Consider the following 21,413-nt stretch of genomic DNA (forward strand, 5'->3'; position numbering starts at 1 on the left):
GTTCCCATGGGACCATTGACAAAAATCCCTTCATTTCTGTTACTGCTGCTTCTATCTACCTAGCTCTGGGGATGGAGGTCAAAGACAACCTCTGAAAAGACTAGGACTAGACTGGGGCGGGGGGGCGGTCCTTGCATCTGCAACCCTGCTTCCCTCTAAGCCTGCCTTCATCTCTCCTTTTCCTTCCTTTTTCCTGTTCTGAGATCCTTGTTAGCTCACATGCCCCTAAGGTGACATATACACATTCACTTCATTCAGAAAGCAATTATTGAGCACCTACTGTGTGCTACGTGCTGGAAATCCCCAAATGAACGAATCACAGGCTCAGCCCCAAAGTGTTCCTGAGAGGAACACCCCAGGGTCTTAAAGTCACAAACATCAAGATGCTGCAGAAGGCCTCAGGATAGGGAGTAGACTCCAACTTCTAGGGGAAGAAAACCTCACTCAGAAGGACTGTTGGGCTGAGATTTAAAAGAGCAGAGGGTGGGCTTCTCCAGGGACCAGAGGGGAACCACAACTGTACATAAATGAAGGTGTGAGGCAGGACTATGGCTGCAGCTTAGGCTGGGGGGTTAGGATGTTGGCCAGAGGAGTGGGATGCTGGCTAGGAATAGAGCTGGTGGGGAGAGGAGAAAAAAGTCACCAGAGGCCAGCTTAGCAGGGCCTCCTGAGTCTGGCGCATCAGTCTGAACTTTGTCCAGTAGCAGATGAGGCACCACTGATATGCTCTAAGCTGGTGAGTGATGCAAACAGATGGGCAGCTTAGAAGATGGCTCTCCAGCACAGGGAAGGCTTAATTGGAGGATGGGGCTGAGAAACTGGAGGCTCCTGTAAAGGACCAGGTAGGGATGGTGAGGGCCTGAGCCTCAAGCGTGGTGGTGAGGGTGATGCTGAGAGAATAGATGCAAAGGCTGTCGGGTGCACACTCAGAATGACTTACTCGCTTGCATCCTTTGCAGGGACCCTGCCTGGGGCTCAGCAGGGCATGGGAGCTGAGAGAAGTACATTTGGCAATCCTCAGCCGGTCAGAGGAGGAAATGAACTCTGGAGAAAGGGGGTGCTGAAGACAAAGTCACCTGTCTCTGGGCTAGCAGATAACCACGGACTTACAACCAGCTGCAGAAACGGCTGCTGGGTGCAGGCACGGCGACAGCACACACTTCAACACTAAGCAGTTCAGGGAAGAGGGCCATCAGCCAGGACAAACAAAGAATCGACTCTTGTAGCACGGAGGTCATTGTGCTTCCAGAACATTCCAGCCCTTCATCGCCACAGGGTGAAAAGGGGAAAAATGAACTCTATCTTTACAGTTGCAAAAACTGAGGCTCAGAGAAGATGCTGACTCGCCCAGGGTCACCAAGCTGGTATGGGAGGCAGCAAGAACTGTACCCTTCTGGCCTCTGGAGACCAAGTTTAGCTTCTGGCCATGCTGTCCTGACTTCCTCTTTTCAAATCCTCTCTTCCACGTGGTCAAACTCTTGACCAGTTTCTGTGTCATAGGGCAGTAATGGCTTGATATTTGAGGTCAAGTCTATGTGGCAGAAGATGCTCTAAACACTTTAGGTACTGTTTGACCTATACCCATGTGTCTATTCAACAGCCACCACACTCTTTGGGAAATAATAAGGTCTCTGCTAATCAGAGAAGGGGGAGCTCCATGGCTTCCCTTCTTACCTGCTACCTGTGGCGTGACAAGAGAAGTAGTCCTACTACAAGGACCAAGAGGCATAAAGTCACCCTTGTGTGGCTGAGTCCCCACTCTTGGCCTTTCCAGGCACCCTGACACCACTTTGCAAAAAATGGTCACTTCGTAATCATAGCTCAACAACAGGGTCAGCTGATCCTCTGGTTGGACCAGGAGTTGGAGATAAGACCCTAAAGAGTTCTAGACCTGGAATTATTCTCTGAAGGGGTCAGGAGGCCAGCTTCACCAGATGCTTTTCTTTTGTTTATGCCAAGGCAGAGATGCCTGCTTTGTCATTTCAATCGACCACCTACTTTGAATATCACTCGTTTTATCCTATCACTACGACTATAACACTTAATGCTCATTGACTGAGCCTTTGGTGTGGCTTTACATAGTAATATGTGAGGCCCCACCTTAGACATTCTGGAGGGCAGGTCATTGAATGGATGGTAATCTTAGAGCACTCACTGTGGGCTGGCATGGTTCCAGGCCACTTTGAACTTGACAGGTCATAACCCATTTATTGTTGGAACAATCCCATGAGATACATACTAATTTGTCTTCATGTCCCAGATGAAGAAACTGAATCACAGAGAAGTTAAGGGCTGTTTTCCCAGCAGTGGGTGTGAAGACCTTGAAAGTGAAACTATGGAGGTCCATCCTCCAACCTCCATCCCCAGAGCTGGATGGAGGACACACACAAGATATGTGTCAGTAACAGATAGTTGTCACCCACATGGCAAGTGGTTATGTTGAGTGGCCTGAGGTTGGAGTGTGTGGTTAAGTAGGGGTGAGCTGAGAACTATCCTGTAATGACTAAAGGAATCCGTTTTGTATCTGTCATTCTTCCCTTATCCTTTTCTCCCATGTCCATGGCTTGCAACTGGCCTCCGCAAAGACCGGTTTTTCTAGAGGTCTGTAGATTTGCCTATTGGTCTTCCCTCAACAGCGACAAAAGTCTCTGATGCATCTTAGAATGCCATAGTACCCAGCGTGCAATGGGTTCTCCAAAATGAATGAAAGAATGCATGATTCAGGAGGGCAAATCACACTGTTGGGTGGTGTGGTCGTTCCCAATTTTCTCTGACTCCGTTTATAAAAACTTGTTTTATGGATTATCACACCCATTTGGAGGAAGGTGTAGGTAATAAATGTAAAATAAATTTATCATAATAAATTTAAAATAAACCAAGAAACGGAATGTGAAAAAAAGGGAGAAAGATAGATGAACACAAATTGCATCTGTACTGTGTGCCAGGCACTTTCACATATATCCTCTCATCGAATACCAAAAACATATTTAAGGCAGGCTCAGAGATGTTAAGCAACTTGCCCAAGGTCACACAGCAACCAAACAGCTTCACCACTGGCTCTGCCTGATTCCTAGCCAGGCTCCTGCCACTGCATGGCAAAGGCAGGAAGCAAATGTGCTTAGGAAAGTTGTCCATGTCTGGCAGTGTCTAGAAGTTCAACTTAGAGAGGTTCTCAGAGGTCTGCCTTGCTCCAAAGAGAAAAGGCTTTCAAAAATATCACAGCATCCTCTATTCAGAACACCAGCAAGTCTAGACAGAAAAAGATAGCCCAAATCTCAAGATCCCCCCTCTCTTTCACGTTTACTACTGCATCGGAGGGAGGGGAAACTTTCCAACCTGTGAAACCTATGCAGAATGTTATTCAAAAATGTTTAATAAATCAAAGATTCACTTAGAACAAGAAGTATCACACAACCCAAATGATAGCTCTTTGTGAGGCTGGCGATCCAAAGGGGATCTTGCTTTTCTAAAGAACTGATTGATGGGATGGGAGAGACTGGGGGGAAATATACTCTCTGCTATAGACAACCACTGAACAGAGGAAACTTAAAATGCAAGAGGAAGATTGAAGCCCCACTGAAAGACTAAAGAGAGGAAAGACACACAGCTAGTCAGATCAACTATAGCGTGAAGATCCCGCAGTGTTTAATTCATATTGGGATGCACCGCATTTGGAGGTTACACAGTTGTGCTGAATCAAGGGTTGTTATATCTTTCTAACCTTCCTATAACCCAGGAACCAGAACTATCAATGACCAAAGACCAGGGTTCACTTTGGCAAGAGGGAGGCAGCTCTGAATTTGGAGTCCAGGGTGAACCTTTGCCAAATGAGAGACTTCGGGCCTCTGAGCAAACATGGCTGCCAACTGCCCCGTGGTCCATCTATTCACCCAACAGATAAATGTTGACCCTCCACACCAGGCCCTGGGCTAGAGGATAAGTTAAGCCAGTCAACACGACTGACAAAGTCCCTGGTCTTATGGAGAACACTGTGTGTCTGAGAAGAACCCGCCATGTGGCCAGGTCAAAGAGGATCTCAATAAGAGTTTGGGGATTTTACCACATCAGAGGGTTGTATGCAGGGGCATGCCATGCTCTGATCAGGCTTTTGTACAGTAAATGTTATTATTTGGTGGAGAATGGATTTAAGAGGAGGCAGGAATGAAAACAGGCAGAGCAGCGAGGGGGCTCTTGCAAGAGGATAGGCAGGAGATTGTGTGGGCTTGGACTAGGGTAAAAGGTGCTAGAAGGATTTGAGATGCACACTGGTGGTAGGCACATGCTGCTGATTTAGGTTTGGGGAAGGAGAGGAAGAGGAAAATGATGACGTCTAGGTTTTCAATTTGAAAAGCCATGTGCACACTGGTGCCATTTTCTAAGATGGAGAAGATTGGAAGCAGCTCTTTATTCTTCCCTTCCTCCAACCAGCGTTTCTTGAGCACCTAATATGTGCTAGCGACACGACACCTGCTTCTGAGGAAAAGAAGCGAATCTTTGTCATGGGTTAGCCAGACTCCTGTCTTGGGCCCGATGGACCGACACCCTTCCCTGGTGACACCAGGGGACTGCATGGAATTCAGGATTGAGAATGTGCTGGTGAGCTTCCCCGTCCTGTTTATTGAGTTCCAGCTTGTGCTCCTCAGAACATGAGGCTTCTAAAAAATAAAAATTGACCTGGAAAGTGTCATAGGAAAAAAAAATCTTTATTTTTCCTCTCAGATTGACTTAAGTATAATGAAAATCATGCTAAATGATCAGGTTTTCTATGTCCTTTGGCCAACAGGGAGCCTAGTTATTCATTTGCAGTTGGGCTTGCTTAATAACTGTATAGGGTTTATGGTTCCCATAACAGCATTCTGGATTTCTCCTTGATATTGATTACCTTGACTAAACACCTGTCATTGTCTGCCCCATGGACCTGGATCGGCCTGGCCATGTTTGCGGCTCCAGCCACCTCTGATTAGATCAGGTCTTAACTAGGGATGTTCATCCAAAGCTTGGCTGAGCCATTCAGGTTTCCTGAATGGGCTATTTGAACAGAGGGATGCTGGGTAAGTTTCGCATTAACAGTGGGTATAGAGGATGCTGTGGTGTGTCATCAGAGCCCCTCTTCATAAATGAAGGCCTCTGTTTCTCAGCTGCCAGGTGCTGGAGGCTGAAAATGCTCCACTGAGTTCCTCTCTGAGTGCTACTCTTTTTTTTAAATTCTTTTTATTCAAGTATAATTGATTTATAATGTTGTGCCAATTTCTGCTGAGCAGCAAAGTGACTCAGTTATACATATGTATATACATGCATTTTCTCTGAGCTTTACTCTTGACCAGAGTGGCCTTGCCTGGACTCGTGCCTCTGTTACAGGGATAGCCCCTATCCAGTGACAAGATGGTCCTAGTTTGAAGTCCCAGGCCCCTTGGTTCATGGTGGGACCACACCGAGGACCAGCCTAGCACCAGAACACTCCATGAAATGGGCCTCATCTCAGAGGAGGGAACGGGGCTCAGAGAGAGGAACTGATTGGTCCACAACGGGGACATGGTGGACCTGGGCTCACTGCAGGTCAGTCTTGATTCCGAGATGCTGTTCTTGGGCCCTGCTGTCTTCTACCTCCTGGGACTGAAGGCCTGGCAGGAAGAAGGCAGATGTTACTTGTAAACCATAAACATGAGGCAGGTTGGCCTAGGCCCAACAGGTGGCATGTTACCCAGTACCTGAGTGGGTGGGTCTCGAGCAAGGGTACTGTGAGGAAGCTGTCCCTTAGGGTAGAGGAATCCACCTGCTGGAGAACTGGAGTCTCAAGGCTGGCCTCCTGAGGCAGGACAGAGGCTCTCTGCAGCAACGTGTAACCCTATGCGTGAGAAAATGTCTCCCAGAGCCCAGAGAGGGATAAACTGACTCAATCACATCCGAAACCCCCACCGGGATAAGGGCTGGAGTCTCTGTGTTTGGATTTAAAAAACAGAGATCCTGGGTAGGTTTGTTCCAGGTCCCCAGATAAAGCCATATCACATGATAAACTAGCCTCTTTGTCCTTCTAAATTAAAAGGATAAAGCATCTTTGAGAGAAGTCTCTCCTTTAGGGCTATGGGCAGAAATTTATTCAATTTCTCATTGTCATGATAACAGGACTTTCAGGGAAAGGAGACAAGATGTGAGAGCCCTGCGGTCATGACACAAAGGGCACAATTGTTCACTTTTTGCTTGAGATAAAGGGAAGATTACATGTCAGGGAAATGAATCCGGATTCTGAAGGTGAACAACAAACTCACTGGGTCACTTCCTGTTGACACAGGAAGAAAAGCTTCTGGTTTGTTTTCTGGGAATCTGTCCCCAAAGTCAGAAGGTCACTAGTTCACACGAGGCTGCGGAGGCTAAAAGAGACACCAAGGTCACATGAGTGATTGAGTGAATAGACCTGCCTGAAGTTTCCATTTCCACTTTTTCCAGCCTGTGCAGAGGCCATGGGAACTCCAGCTCGGAATCTGGAAAAGGGCAACCTCTTGGCACACGCTGCCTCCTTGGCCCCTGCTCTATGACCAGACAACCAGCAGTGAGGTCAGCATGCCCCTAGTCACTTACTTAGCCACCATCACCATCGTCACCTCCTGGTCTACAAAAGCCTCCTGCTTGCAAGGATTTCTGTTCCATTCCCTTGTTTCCTTCTTTTTCAGACTTATCACTAAGATCAACTCGTTTACTTTTTCATGGTCCACTAACTCCCCCTCCTCCGGAAGGCATGTCCCTTAAGGGCAAAGTTCACATCTGCCTCCTCTGTCCCGGTGTTGCCAACGCTGGACTCACAGCAGGTCATCAGTGGATAATTGATACATATTCATGGAGAGCTCATGAACAAATGGAAGTGTGTTTACAAGGGCACAAATACTTTGTACATATCCAGTTTTTCTTTTCCTATTGCGTTGGCTATGCCGTCTAAAGTGCCCAGCTTACAAAGTATCCAGCTGTTCCTGTAGGAAAAGTGGTTTTATTCCTTTGCTCATGCATTCAAGGGTTATTTACTGAATACTTAAGTGTGAGCCAGGCAAGTGCCAGGCATCCTTGCCAAGAATTCCATGGTGAGCTTTCAGTCCAGTAGGGGCAGTGAAGGAAAACATATGAACGAAACAGCAATACAGTTGTGTTATTATGACCTTGATAAGTGTTATGAAAAAAAATACATGCAGGGCTTTTGAGGAAGTAATGTCTGGGCTGAGATCTGAAAGAGGGATTAACTAAGTGAGTACTTAAATGGACTTGCTAAAGAGAGATTAGGGTTAGCGTCAGGAAGAGAGCTATGGGTGGAGTAAGGATTAGGGGAAGGGTAGGAGAAAATTAGAGAAGACCCTTTCCAGAAAAGGGTGCATGTGTTACAGGGGTCAGATGGATGTGGACCAGGAGTGAGTTGATGGCTGACTAAAATGGGGTGGAGACAAAGACAAATTTGGGGTTAATTTAAGAGGTAAAATGTCAGGACTTGGTTTTTCCTTCAAGGACCATCTCTCTGGTGGCTGGGGCATTGACTTTGGCCTTCTCCTGGACTGGCACCTGTGGGGCCCTCCATGACCAGCAACCTGGCTTCCAAAGGTGGAAGCAGCAGGATTAGTCCAAGTGCATGTGCCAGGGAGGGGTGGCAGATGGGTGAACAGGAGGCCAGGTGGGCACCTGCCTCGGTCAGCAGCAGGCTTTCAAATCTGGATTTAGAACTCAGGTAAGAGGATACCTGGAGCCCCTACTTAGATTATTATGGGCAGTCAGGTGTTTACAGGAGCTCAAGATGAGGCCTATTAAAGAGATCAATTGTATCCACACGAACCCACGCTTCATAGGTAATTGTTGCTTTAAAGAGCCCTACCTGCAACCAGTGCAGCTAAACGAGGAACACCAGAAACCACTGGCCCCAAATATGAGCATCATGAGTTTTTTTTTTTTTTTCCTCCCTCCTCTTGATCAAAGATAGACTCCAATGAAAGGAAAAAATAATTAAAAAGCTAAAACCTTATGTAATAAAATTTAAAAGAAAACTTTTGAAGCCAACAAGCAACCATGGGCAATGCTTCAAAGGACCCAGAATCAATGTTTGTCAATAGCAGTTTTGCATCCTTTAATTTATCTTTCATGAATATAAAGCGTGATGTTATTAGGAGCCTATCCATGCCTTAATTCTGTTTGAGATTTGATGAATCAGAACTCTATTAACATTCTGTTCCAATCAGCAATGTCAGAGGCCTGTGGCAGGAGCTTCACTTGATCGGGCTTTCATCCCAAGGCTGGGCCGAGAGTTAACCATTGGGCCTTCTGCACCAAACACTCGGCAACTCCCTCCATCCCTACTCCCCACCCCACCCACCCCCAGACAGGGACACTTTATCTCCCCTGCTTTCTTCGGAGACTTTTTCTCCAGAAAAGAAACCAGCCCGTGACTCAGCCCAGCCCCAAAGTTACCATTTGTTTAATCAAGATAGTTGGTTTGCAAAACATTAAACATTAAACAGTATTTGATGCCTAGTTAATAATTTGCATTCTCTTCATTTGTTCCTGAATCCTTGGAGACTGACATTTTACCCCCCGAAAGGCCTAGACAACAAAAGACATTTTATTTGGAGCAAAACAAGAGTTCTTAAACTACAAAGATGTTTGCCAGAAAGTCTGAGCTCCACGTTCTGCTGTTCATGGTTCTGGCGGCAAAGACAGCCTTCGGGGTAAGTGTTCTTTTCAAATATCCGTAGTTGAGAGACTCTGAGGTTATTAGGAGAACCAAACTAGCTGGGCCAGGAGCGATGAGGAACTTTAGTTTTGAAATGTTGCCATGTGGAATATGCCCTGATTATAAGCGCTCACGGCGTCCTGCAAGGTTGGTTGCGGTCCAGCTCCGTGAAGACATGCAATTGATTTTGAGTCCTGATTGAAACAGTTTCTATGAACACCTTTCAACTAAGGAGACCGGAGCAAGAAAGTCTGCTAAGGCAGTGCGTTGTGATCTGGCATGAATCTCAGAGATCCCTCCGGGGAAGCCATTGAAAGCTACAAACTCTCTCTCTCTCTCTCCATTTGGGGCAACACAAGGGTAGGAATCCTGTGCTTTGGCCAGAGAGGAGACTCCTGCTGGTTGCCAATGACCCTGGCCACAGGTTTACTGAGATGGATTGGATTTGGAGAGAAGCTTTGTGGGCAGGACTCCCCACCCCCCCCATCCCCTGGGACGGTGGCTGTAGTGGCAGGGGCAGAGAGGTGAGCAGGGGAGGAAAATGACCTCAGGGTCTCACATGGGCCACGCAGATGAGTTGTGGAGATGTCGGCTCCCGTTGTGTGAGGTCGTGGTCCAAGGGTGTTAGCTGGGTCTCTGTGGGCATGTGAGGGGGGCCTGCAGCCGACTGGGTGCCTCTCGGATTTCCACACCGGATGTGGTTGGAGGGGTGGGGAGGGGTTTGGGGGCCAGGGTCTGCATCTCAGTTTTGCCGCATTCTGGCTGCGCAACCCTGGGCAAGTGACATCCTCTCTCTGTGAGTCTGTTTTCTCTACGGCAAAGCAAGCAAGACTCTCCCACAGATTTGGAGAGGGGCTGTGGCTGATTAAATGCAGCAATGCATGTGGCTTTCCATTAACTGTTAGCTCTTTTCCCTTAAAATGTCCCAAGTGAGCACGAGTTCTCAGTTCTCCATAACAATCAGAGAAGGCACCCCTTTGTGGGGGTGGAGGGAGGTGAGCAGAGAAGAAAGGGGTGAGAACTGAAATAACAGTCCTCTATTTATCGTATTAAATACCTTTACATCTTCATTCTTTGGTTTTTTTTAGGGCTGCACCTGAGACATATGGAAGTTCCCAGGCTAGGGTTGGAATCGGAGCTGCAGCTGCCGCCCTGTGACACAGCCACAGCAATGAAGGGTCTGAGCTACACCTGCGATCTGCACCACAGCCCACAGCAATGCCAGATCCTTAACCCACAGAGCGAAGCCAGGGATTGATCCCGAGACCTCAAGGATACCAGTCAGATTCATTTCCGCTGAGCCACGATGGGAATTCCTATGTCTTATTTCCCATTTCATTCCCCAGAGCTTTTTTTGAAGGAGTGAGAGTACATTTCAGGTTTTCTGATTAGGACCCTTTAAAAACAATAGCTTCGGAGTTCCTGCTGTAGCTCAGCAGGTTAGGAAGCTGATACAGTGTTCATAAGGATGCAGGTTCAATCCCTGGCCTTGCTCAGTGGGTTAAGCATCCGGCGTGGCAGTGTAAGTCACAGATGTAGCTTGAATCTGGCGCGGCTGTGGCTGTGGCGTAGGCCGGCAGCTACAGCTCTGATTCAGCCCCTAGTCTGGGAACTTCCATATGCCGTAGGTGTGGCCATAAAAAGAAAATAAACAATAGCTTCTCCTCCCAAACTCTATTCGGACACCTGCCTTAGCTCTGTATTAAGCTGCTAAGGGACTCACCTCTGGAGTCTTTCCCCAGTGATGACTTGTATGTGTGTGTATGTGTGTGGGGTGTGGCTATAATTACAATTGCCATCAACCCCCCACCTTGTTAGATGGCCGGAATCTGAGACCGAGCAGAAATTCTGCAGATCTGGAGACAAGCGATGGAAATTATCAGAAGTTCACCAGGGGCCCAGAGAAAGTACGAGTCAGAAAGAATTAGATCCTAAAGTTTGCAGGCCAGGAAGAGAGTTGACACAGTCTGTTTGAAGTTCACCCAAAGATAATGGTCCCCCCCAAGTCTCTCTCTGTCTCTCTCTCTCTCTTTTTTTTTTTTTTTTTTTTTTTTTTTTGCAAGCCCCAGTGAGTTTTTAGGGTTAGCGATAAAATTAGAAGTCAATAATGGATAAAAGAGAAAGTATGAGAGAAAGCCTTCAGGCAATGAGCTTAGTCAATTCCAAAGAGGGGATTCAGGGCTTTGGAATGTTTTCTTACCCCAGATGTGTGCCAGCCAGGTGGTCGGGAGGGCGGCGTGCGTTCCACAGGCCTGCACACAGACATCGGGGAAAGCGGCCAACTCAGTCAGATGCTTAGGGAGTTTGGGGCGTCACAGAGAAGGAAGGAGCCCCACAGCCAGATGGACCGGGTGGCCTCTCCCGCCCTGGTAGCTAAAAATAATAACCTACTGCTACCATTTCATGAGAAATCCTGTGTGCCAGGCACTGTGCTTTTCATGGACTGGTTTATCTCCAGAAAGACCCTAAGAAGCAGGTGTTATTGCTCCCCGTTGACACAGAAGGAGCTGGGCAGCATGTCCTCACATCATTCATCTGGGCAGAGTCTTAGACCATGGCTGGTGCCCATCTGTCTAGATGAGGTCTCCGGCCTGTGGCCCTGACTGAGGGTGAGATTTCTTTGGTCCATATAGCTCCAGGGGCATGGTCCTTCCTGGAGGGATGGGAGGCTCTTAGACCAGGGGTCTGTTTGCCGAGTGGAACAAAATAGACTCCACGTGCCTCTGAAGCTGTAAAGAAAAGCAGGCACAGGGTCTCTGATTGCTACTCATTGGAAAGCTGGCCGGATACCCTCCCATGAATTCAGATCATGCAGCAAACGCTATGGTGACTTCTCTGTGGGCTCCTCTTTATCTTGGGTTTGAAATCCACGATCTGAAAAGGTGTGGTCAAATATTATTGCCATGGGTTCCAGGGAAGCATTCATAATGCCCTCGTGGTCTGGTCCATATCTGGTTTTCCTTCCCTGGTAGTTGTGAACACCTGTCCCCAGCACAGCCTCGTATGGTCATTCCCATTTGAGGAATGAGAAACCCACTCACAGATGCTGAACTAACTGCTCAGCCCGGATTGAGACCCAGCTCTGACTGACACCAGCCGTCCCAGGGACCCACTCAACCAAGTGAAGGATGTGCCCCATCCCTGGGGTTTAGATACCTCTTCTTGCTCTGGTTCTAAGAGGGATTTGGGGGTCGCTGGCCTCCGCCGTAATGGAATTTGACCTCCTCCAGGGTCAGAAGCCAAAGGACAAGCCTTCGCAGCCCTGCCCTGCTTATTTCATCCCATTCCCAACAGGGGGTTTTACAATTAAAATGCATGTTTGCTCTCATTTCTGGCCTAGTTAAACCCTAGAGTTTAAACCCCGGAACTCGAAAACTCTAGAATCCTCCTGGGTCTGCGTAGACCAGAGGTGGTAAGTTGGCAGCTTGGGTATATTCTGCTCACCACCTGAGTCTTATTTAGTGGGTAGAAGATCACCCTGAAGAGTGTTTTAATTTCCTTTCCGTTGCTTGGTGGCATTTGAGAGTCAGCACATGTCCCGTAACAACACGGACCCCCCCACCCACCCACACACTCACACTAGCTTTTTAAACAATCAGACATTCTAGTAACACAGGGCTCCCATTCCCGCATGGCGCTGAGGGGAGAAGGAACCGCTGCTTCTTTTACCAAAAGAATCTGAAGCCTCCCAGTTCCCAGTCCCCAGCTCTCTCTGCTTCAGGCACCCTCTTTGCTTGATGGATGTACATTATCTGCCTGGTTTTACCTTGGAGAGAGAGAGACAGGCAGAGAAAGAAACAGAGTGAGAGCGTTCGTCTGATTATTATTCAGAAACCCTGTAGATGTGGAAGTATTGGAACCGATTTCAGATGGTCCAGAAACAGGGCTTCGTGTCTGGTTATTTCGAGCATCCAAATCCATGACGCCCCCAGGACCAAACAAGCCATTGCTGGGACCACCCTTTTCAAAGCCTCGATGCTCTGCTCTGGAAGGTCAGGCTGTCTTTGAGGCCTGGGAAACAGCCCTTCTCTTGCCATAACCCATTCAGAATCTTATGGAAAAGAGACAGACTGAATTGCACTGCACCTTCTTATAGATTAAAAAAACAACACCGACAACAAAACGGATCCTAAGCCCAAGTCCAGCTCATTAGCTTTGGCGGTCGACGCTGGTATTTAGGGAAATCAGGTCGCAGGAAATCGCCTGTGTATATAGGCACAGATATATTTATATTTTAAATTCATTAGGGTTTCCTAAATGCAAAGGCAATTCTGCTGTCACAGAGAAACAGCACGGCAGAATATTCGGCAGCCGGGATTTTAAATAAAACATGCTTTTTCTTCATAATTAATATAACAAGGTTTCCTGGCTTAGGACTTGGCAAGGATCCCAGGAAAAGCGAGGGGAGGGGGTTGGTGTGACGTGCTTGTGACCCGGCAAACAAATTCCAGGAAGTTTTGTGCGGAGTGAGCTCTCGTCGATCACACCACAACGTGGAAAAAAAAGTTTTTTTTTTTCAAGTCATGGATGGCAGTGGCTAAGAATTGTAATCATCGTCATAGCGGCAAGTATTTATAAAGTTTCTTAAGTCCTTACCATGTGTAAGATATTGTGTGCTCTGTGATGCTTATCTCATGGGAAACTTCCCCCTGGCTCTGTGAGGTAAGGACCAGTGTCATCCTCATTTTACAGATAAGAAACTAAGCTTTAGAGAAAGTAAATCATCTGTCCCAGTGGCCAACCCAGGAGATTACAGAGCTGGGATTCAAACACAGGTCTGCCTGATGCCCATTCACACTTGGGCACTGTGTTAGAGGTTGCCGAGGCAGGCACGACCCGAAATGACTGAGACTTTCAAAGTGGGATCGAAGGTGTCAAAAGGGGCAGTGATTGGAGTTCCCTGGTGGCTCCGTGGGTTAAGGACCTAGCATTGTCACTGCCGAGATGCGGGTTTGATCCCTGGCCCAGGGGCTGCATGCTGTGGGTGCAGCCAAAAAAAAAAAAAAAAAAAAAAAGGCAGTGGCCTCAGGCTCCAGCTTTGGGCAGGAGGGTCCTTCAACAATCTGGGTAGCTTTTCTTTCCAACACCAGAAGAATCTGGTGTTGCTAGATGGCTCAACAGTTCACTCCATGCTTTCTAACCTTTAGTCACAGATGACTCCATCTCCAGCAGTTTTGTCAAAGTCCCAACAAGTTTCCTTAATGCTTCTGTTAATAGGCACATTTCCCTCTACTTAAATAGATTTATTTTTAAAGCAAACAGTCGCTGCTATAAATGGGAAATCAAAGAAAATGAAACAGTGAGGTTGGATTCTAATTGGCTGCAGCTCTTGTGCTGAAACCAGCTCCCTCCTGGTTGGGGGGGTGGGAGGGTGGGCGGAGATTAGCGGGGTGGGGGAGTTGGGGGGGGTGGAGGATGGGGACTTACCAGCACCGCCCTGGTCTGTCTTGGTGGTGGGATTGGAAGGGAGGACAGGAAAGCTGAGAGAGGAGGAGTTCTCTTATGGCTCAGGGGGTTAAGGACCTGGTGCTATCACTGCAGTGGTTTGGGCCAAACAAAACAAAACAACACACACACAAAAACCCAGAAGGGAATGACTTTCTCACACTGTTTTGATATGATGTCACTTGTGTCCACGTGGTGGGCCTCAGACTCAACCCCAAGCCGCTCATTGGTTTGGTTTGTTCACTTACCTTTTCAAGGGGCTCCCAGGTGCATGAGCACATCCAGAAACGAGGGTTTGTTTTTATCCAATCTCCTTTTCCTGGATGCCCTCGCTTCCTAACCTTCAACCCCCTCCCGCCAAGCTCCTGGGATGACCCAGTTGTACCAATATTTACCACCAAGCTCTTGCCTAAAGAGTCGCCCATTGTGGGAGTTCCTGTTGTGGCTCAGCAGTAACGAACCCAACTAGTATCCACGAGAATGCAGGTGTGATCCCTGGCCTTGGTCAGTGGGTTAAGGATCTGGTGTTGCTGCGAGCTGTGGTGTAGGTCATAGACGTGGCTCAGATCCCAGGTTCTGGTGGCTGTGGCATAGGGCACCGGCTGCAGCTCCAATTTGCCCCCTAGCTCGGGAACCTCCATATGCTTTAGCAGGTGTGGCCCTAAAAAGACCAAAAAAAAAAAAAAAAAAAAAAAGTAGCCCATTGCAAATGCAGTGCTTGCTGCCCCCTGAGCAGACAAATCCCCTTGAATCAAACATTGGGTTGGTTAAGGGAATTCTTTTGTAATTGGGGAAACAGGTTTCAACAATTTGCAGAGGTGCGATGATGTCTCTCCAACGTCCCTGGCCTAAGAGCGGTATAACCAAGTGTGGCCGAGGGCAGAGTCGCTGGGGTGAGGGTTGAAAACGCACCCCAAGGAGATTATGCTGCAAATCAGTAAGACTCAGACACAGGATTCTTTTCTCTGCCCCTCCCTGCCCTCTATTCCAACCCTCCTGAGCCCAAAGATCACGAAACCTGCTCCCTGATGACTGGTGGGGAGACTGACATTGCCAAGGGTCTGCTCTTAACCAGGGAAGGCCAAAGTCCACGGCACAGATCCCTTGTGAAAGCCTGACTGTGGAGTAGATGGACCAGCAGTGGCATCTAGAGAGGTCTCTCTGAATCTACTGCAAAGCAACCACCTCCCCATGTGTAAGAAGCAGCTGCTTCCAGCCGTCTAGGAAGAGTGAGTGCAGTTGTGACCGCTCAGCCCTGCTGAGACGAGGAGTGAATGGGGCAGAAGAAGCAGGCCGTGGCTCGTGTGCCTTTTGATCCGGGTGGAGACGTTTGTTGGGATGTGTTGGCGACAGTGGACTGGCTAAGGCTCCAGCTGACTTTTTTTTTTTTTTTTTTTTTTGTCTTTTTGCCTTTTCTTGGGCCGCTCCCGTAGCATATGGAGGTTCCCAGGCTAGGGGTCGAATCGGAGCTGTAGCCACTGGCCTACGCCAGAGCCATAGCAACGCAGGATCTGAGCCGCGTCTGCAACCCACACCACAGCTCAAGGCAATGCCAGATCCTTAACCCACTGAGCAAGGGCAGGGATTGAACCTGCAACCTCCTGGTTCCTAGTCGGATTCGTTAACCACTGCGCCATGACAGGAACTCCTCCAGCTGACTTTTGTACCTTCTCCAGCTGTCCCTGGGGCCTAGTGGCCCTCTCTGTGTCTGCCAAGCCCGGGCTAGTCTGGACAGGCCTTTCAGAAAGCTTTCTAAGAACAGGGGCCCAGTCTCTTCACCTGGCTCAATACCCTGCCTCTCTGTTTCCTTCTCCGCCATCCTTTCACTGCCACATCTGCGTGCCTGCTGCCCTCATCACTCACAGCAAGGGCTCTGGCATAAGACTGCCTCCCTTCTAGCCTGGTTCCAGCACTTACTAGCTGGGCTACTTTGTCTTAATCTCTGCAAAGGTGTTTTCTCACCTCTAAAGGCACTTCATCAATAATCCAGTTATTAAGGATTGTATGCAATAAATGAGACAAAATGCACATAAAGCATTTAACACAGTCCTTGGCACCTGTCAGGTCTTAATAAAGGTGAACTGGGATCACAGTTGTCCCCTCCTCCTCCTCCTCCTTTCGCATCGATGGGCTTCCTCTTTGGATTTGCAAGTCCCAGGACTAGAAGTTCTTATTTCTCCGTCTCTGGGGAAAAACAGAATGGGATAATGGAATGAAAGGAGGCAAAGACTGTGTCTACCCCTCACCCCCAACCTGGGCCATTACCCAAGTTAGTTTCAGGGTCCAGAGATCTGGCACAAATAACTGGCCAGAGGCCTGGCTTTCCCAGACGGTCCCCCAATATCCAGCCTGGGGTTTGGGCTGCCAGCCTCCACATTTCACCACAAACTCTTTCTGTGGGTGGATCCAGTGATTCACAAAATGAGGGGGCCTGCTGGGGCCTTGGGGCCCCCTGACATGCAGCTCAGGCTGCACAGCTGGGCAGCAGCTGCTTCAGACTCCCTGAGAGCCCATGGGATCTGCAGCTCCCACCCCCAAGCCCCAGAAGGTCCTGCTTTCTTTTTGTTTGGTTTCCTTCCGAGCACCAGCTCCGGCTGCTGGGAAGAGCACGTCTGCCACCTGCTGGCAGTGGGCAGCACAGCATCTGTCTGTCCCACAGGCTTCAATTTCTAGCTAAGATTTGGGGCTCTGGCCCTGGCACAGGTCCTGGAGGGCTGGGTCAAGACAGGTAGAGAGGGCCAGGCCCTGCCCTTCCAACAAGCTCTATGGAGGGAAGATGAGGCAGGGCAAAGGACCAGAACTACGGCCGAGATGACTGGCTGCAACAAGGGTGAGACTGAAGGAGGGGTGACAGGTGTCCTGAGGGGCCCCTCATGTCCCTTCTCTGAAATCTGCCTGGCACTCAAGCCCAAAAGTGCCAAGGTCAAACATCCCCTGTTCAAGCTCCCCAGGCCCGGGGATGCCCTTAGACTTGAAAGCCCCCTCCTCTGCCAACTCTTCTCCACCATCACCCCACCACCAAAAAAAAAAAAAACCCCACCCCTCGTCTCACCTCCTGCAGAAACAGGGCAAAAGGGAATTGTGATGCCTTTAAACGGACACAATTTAAACAACAAGTGGCCTCTCTTGCTTGATCTGCATGACTTTCTCCTCCCCAACTTTTTATTTTGTGATTCGTCAAACCTCCAGAATGGTGGAAAGAATGGTACATGGACTATCGTTCACACAAACAGATGCAACACTGAGCGTGTGCCATGGTTGCTTTCTGTTGTGAGCTCTATGTAAAGTGACCTCTTATGCTTGTTTTTTTGGCTGGTCATTTGCTGAATCACTTACAGCTGAATTGCAGCCATGACCCTCCCCGCTTTAGCATCTTCTTAGGATAAGGACATTTTCCCATAAAACCACAGAACTGTTATCACCGTCAAGAAATTCAGCATTGACACACTAATAATCTCTAACATGTCTGTATTCAGATCCCCACTTGTCCCAATAATGTCCTTTAAGCCTTTTTTTTTTTTCTTTTTAAATCTGGGATCCAACCTAGGATTCCACACTGCATTTTGTTGTCATGTCTCTCTAGTCTTATTTAATAAAGAACAGTCTTCCCATCTTTTTTGTCTTTATGACACTGACAATCCTAAGCTAGTTGCTTTGTAGAAAGCCCACATCTTGGATCCACTGTGTTCCCTACAAGTGATGCAAGATGAGCAGTTTTGTCCAGAATTGATCTTGTTGACAGGTGGATCTTGTGCCCTCGTGTGGGATGTATTTTTCTTTTTACCATTTTACCCAAAGACGGCTGAAGAGGCTGCAGTAAAAGAGAAAATTAAAACATCTGCTGAGAGGAGTCCCCGTTGTGGCACAGTGGAAATGAATCCGACTAGGAACCATGAGGTTGCTGGTTCAATCCCTGGCTTTGTTCAGTTGGTTAAGGATCAGGCATTGCTGTGAGCTGTGGTGTAGGCTGAAGACATGGCTCAGATCCTGCGTTGCTGTGGCTGTGTTGTAGGCCGGCGGCTACATCTTCCATTTGATCTCTAGCTGGGGAACCTCCATTTGCTACAGGTGCAGCACTAAAAAGACAAAAAAAAAAAAAAAAGTCTGCTGAGGGTAGAGGAAGCAAACATACCAAACTGCCTAGACTGGGTACCAGGAAGATCCACCTCACCGATGGCAGCTTTCTGGCGGAGACCCAGAGCGAACGCCGTCGAGGGATAGAATTCTTGTATTTTTAAGTCAGAGGTCAGCAAACTTTGTAAAGCATCAGACAAGAACAACTGGGCACTACACTGTCTCTTTCACAGTTGCCCTGTCATTGCAACCTCAAAGCAGACGTAGACAGCACGTAAGCAGTTGGGGGTGCCTGTGCTCCAATAAAATGTTATTGACAAAAATGTAGCTGCTGTAGCTGCTGGGTTGGGCTCAAAGTCCTTTGTTTTAAGGGAAAGAAGATATTCCAGCTATTAAATGAATAAAACATTCTTTTCCTGGTAAGGACTGCATTCTACAAAACAAAACTATTCCTATCATATTTTCAGCAAAACTTTTCCAGGCATGGCATGTGCCAAGCGCTGTGCTCAGTACTGGGTGAATGCACAGTGATGAAACAGACCAGAGCCTCAAATTACTGGAGGGCAGCTTTGGATGTGAAAGATAGATAACATGCAAATGAACACATAGAAAACTACAAGCTGAAATAAGGACCGTGGAGGAAATGAATGGGTGCAGAGACGAAACAATGGGGGGTGTGTTGTATTGATGGGGAGGCGGGGAAGATGACATTTAAGCTGAGATGATGTCTAGTGATGGTCACGGAGGAGAGCTTTCTATGCAGAACGGCCTGTCCAGCAAGTGCAAAGGCCCTGAGGTGGAAAGAGCCTGGCTAGTGCCATTTTGAACGCAGATGTGGCTAGACTTTAGTAAGGGACAACAGGAGAGAGGGGGATGGGAGGAGCTTTATAGGTCCTGGCAAGGGTCCGTATTTTATGCCAAGGACAATGAGGAGTAACTGGAGGATTGAAGCGTCCATTCATCTCCAGCCTTAAGGAGCCATCACTGAGGCAATCGCCTGGACTTGGGCGTGAGTGAATCTGAATCCTGTCACAGCTGTGTGAGCGCTGAGCCTCAATTTTCTCATCTGTTAAGCGGGCTGATAAAGCTTCCTCATAGGGTTTTTGTAAGAGTTAAATGCAGCACTGTACAGTCAGGCAGAGGCAACACGCAATCCATGCTGATTCCTGTAACTGACAGGACGGTCAGGACCTGGTGGCCAGGTTCCAGTATGGGACAGGTAGGTGCAGGCACTGCATGTCCCAAAAGGAAAAAAAATCTCAGGGAAGTGAAGGAGTTCCCTGGTGACCCAGTGGTTGAAGATCCAGTATTTGCCACTGCCATGGCTCGGGCCACTGCTGTGGTGCTGGCACGATCCTGGGAAATGCCATGTGCCACAGGCACAGCCAAAAAAAAAAAAAAAAAGCACTGCGCGTCCATACTGGGGGGAGAAAGATGTTTTGGATGCTCAGCCAGCACAGAAAGAGCGGGGACAGCTTCAAATAGACCCCACCCCTCTTCTCTCCAATCCACACCCCCCCCCATCGGAAAGTACCCATTGCTCCCACGCCCTGGATTTGACCCCGGGAAAGGCTCCACTCACCTCCCAGGCGCCCAGGAAGGTGCCCAGCCAGTTCAGAGGACTCACGCTTCCTCCGTTCTGTGTCATTTTGTTTTTCAGTTCTCCCTCCTGTCTCTACTCACAGACCTGGACCCAGGTGAGTGCTTGGCGGACCACCTTGGGGCTGCCCACCTCACAGGCTGATCTGGGGAATGGGGGAAACGGGGCTTACACACGTGAGTGTGGGTGCAACCGCAGCGTTCCAATGGCTCAGAAGTGTCATGGGGCCCTTTGAGGATTTTCCCAGAGAAATGCAGCCCTGGGTGTTTGTGTACACACACACACACACACACACACACACACACTGGTTCACACAGTTTTGAGCTGCCTGTGGGTGCTGTGATGTCCAGTCTCAGGATCCCAAGGGAAAATTGCTGAAGGCATTAAACCCCTTCATTTCACAGAAAAGGAGACTGAAGCTCAGAGAGGGGAGGCAACTTGCCCCAGGTCACACAGCACATTAGAGACTGTGATGAGGCAAAGTGAGGATGTCTTTGCCAATGGCTCCATGCAGGCCAACCCCGTGCCACCCCTTTCTCTTCATCCCTTTTGGTGGGGAGCCAGCAACCCTATGCTGAGAGGATGGTGCCATGCAGGCAGCCCCCGGCCGGCCCCCCTGCTGCTGATGCCCCCCCCCCACTGTTGTCCCCTCCATGCAGTCTATTTCCCCAGTGTTCTTTCACACAGGCTCCTAATCCTATGTCCTCTGCCTGTGCCTTCAGCCATGCCTGGGCTGAGCAGAGCTGCTCCTTCATGCCACATTGTCTGCTCCTGGTCTCTGTCTCTGGGTCCGAATCTCCCTTTGCTGCTCTGAGATCCAAGGGAGAAAAGTCCACTCACTACCCCATTGGGGCAGAGGGTGGCTTCCCCATGGGGTGTGGCATTGGTCACCAGCAGAGGACCAGAGCCAGGCAGACAGCACGTGGCGGTGACCATCACATCTAAACTTTGGAGCAAAGATGGTGATAATTGGGTCAAGTGCAGCTTGATAGTCAGGATTCTCTAGCAGCAAAGCCCTGGATGAGAAGACAGGCTTGCACCGGCTCAAGGCAAGAGATGCCTGGACCTTGTCCTGCCCCGTGTGCTCAGGGAATGTTCTTGGAATAGGGTAGAAATATACAAGAGCCCCATGGGGGGGCTTGGAGAAGGATCTATGTCTTTCCCCAAAGCAAAGGAGGGTGTTGAATTCAACAACGTATCATTCAATTCCTTGGGAGAATTGTCTTTCCAGGGCTCCCCTAGCTGATCTCACCAGCATCTGCACATGGAATACAGGGAGGGTTCAAAGCCAAGAGACAGGAAAAGATGCCCCCTCCCCAGCCTTCAGCACAAACTTCTCAGGCACCACAGAAGGGCCTCTTTGGTCTGGGTGCCCAAGAGACAGAGCTACAGAACTGTGGGATCAAACAGAGGAAGAAACAGGACATGGAAGTGTCAAGGGACCTCGCAATCTTCGAGTGTATGAAAAGCAGCCCCAAACCTAGTCATGAGGTACCCTTTGTGGGAATTAAAAGGAATATTTAGCTCAAGACACTTATTGCCACCAGCCAGGAAGTTGTAAAAGATATCAACAATGACTATGTGTTTATGACACCC

General features: G+C 48.7%; 1 protein-coding gene across 5 annotated transcripts in view; it reads left to right on the top strand.

The window, feature by feature from the left end:
- The first annotated feature begins 8,527 nt into the window (after positions 1-8,527).
- Positions 8,528-21,413, top strand: part of HABP2 (hyaluronan binding protein 2) — a 38,987-nt gene continuing 26,101 nt past the window's right edge. For 4 of the 5 annotated variants that reach the window (XM_084992997.1, XM_084993001.1, XM_021072029.2 and 1 more), the window contains exons 1-2: positions 8,550-8,693; positions 19,878-19,914. In XM_084992997.1, the coding sequence (XP_084849123.1) occupies positions 8,625-8,693; positions 19,878-19,914 (106 nt within the window). In that variant the 5' untranslated portion in view covers positions 8,550-8,624. Of the gene's footprint in view, positions 8,694-19,877; positions 19,915-21,413 lie in introns of all 5 variants that reach the window. The other variant, NM_001243690.1, reaches the window with a different exon arrangement.

Source organism: Sus scrofa, chromosome 14, assembly GCF_054392235.1.
Source record: "Sus scrofa isolate SSC_HxYL_T2T_F1_AM1 chromosome 14, Sscrofa_HxYL_maternal_Yorkshire_Landrace_v2.0, whole genome shotgun sequence".
NCBI lineage: Eukaryota > Metazoa > Chordata > Mammalia > Artiodactyla > Suidae > Sus > Sus scrofa.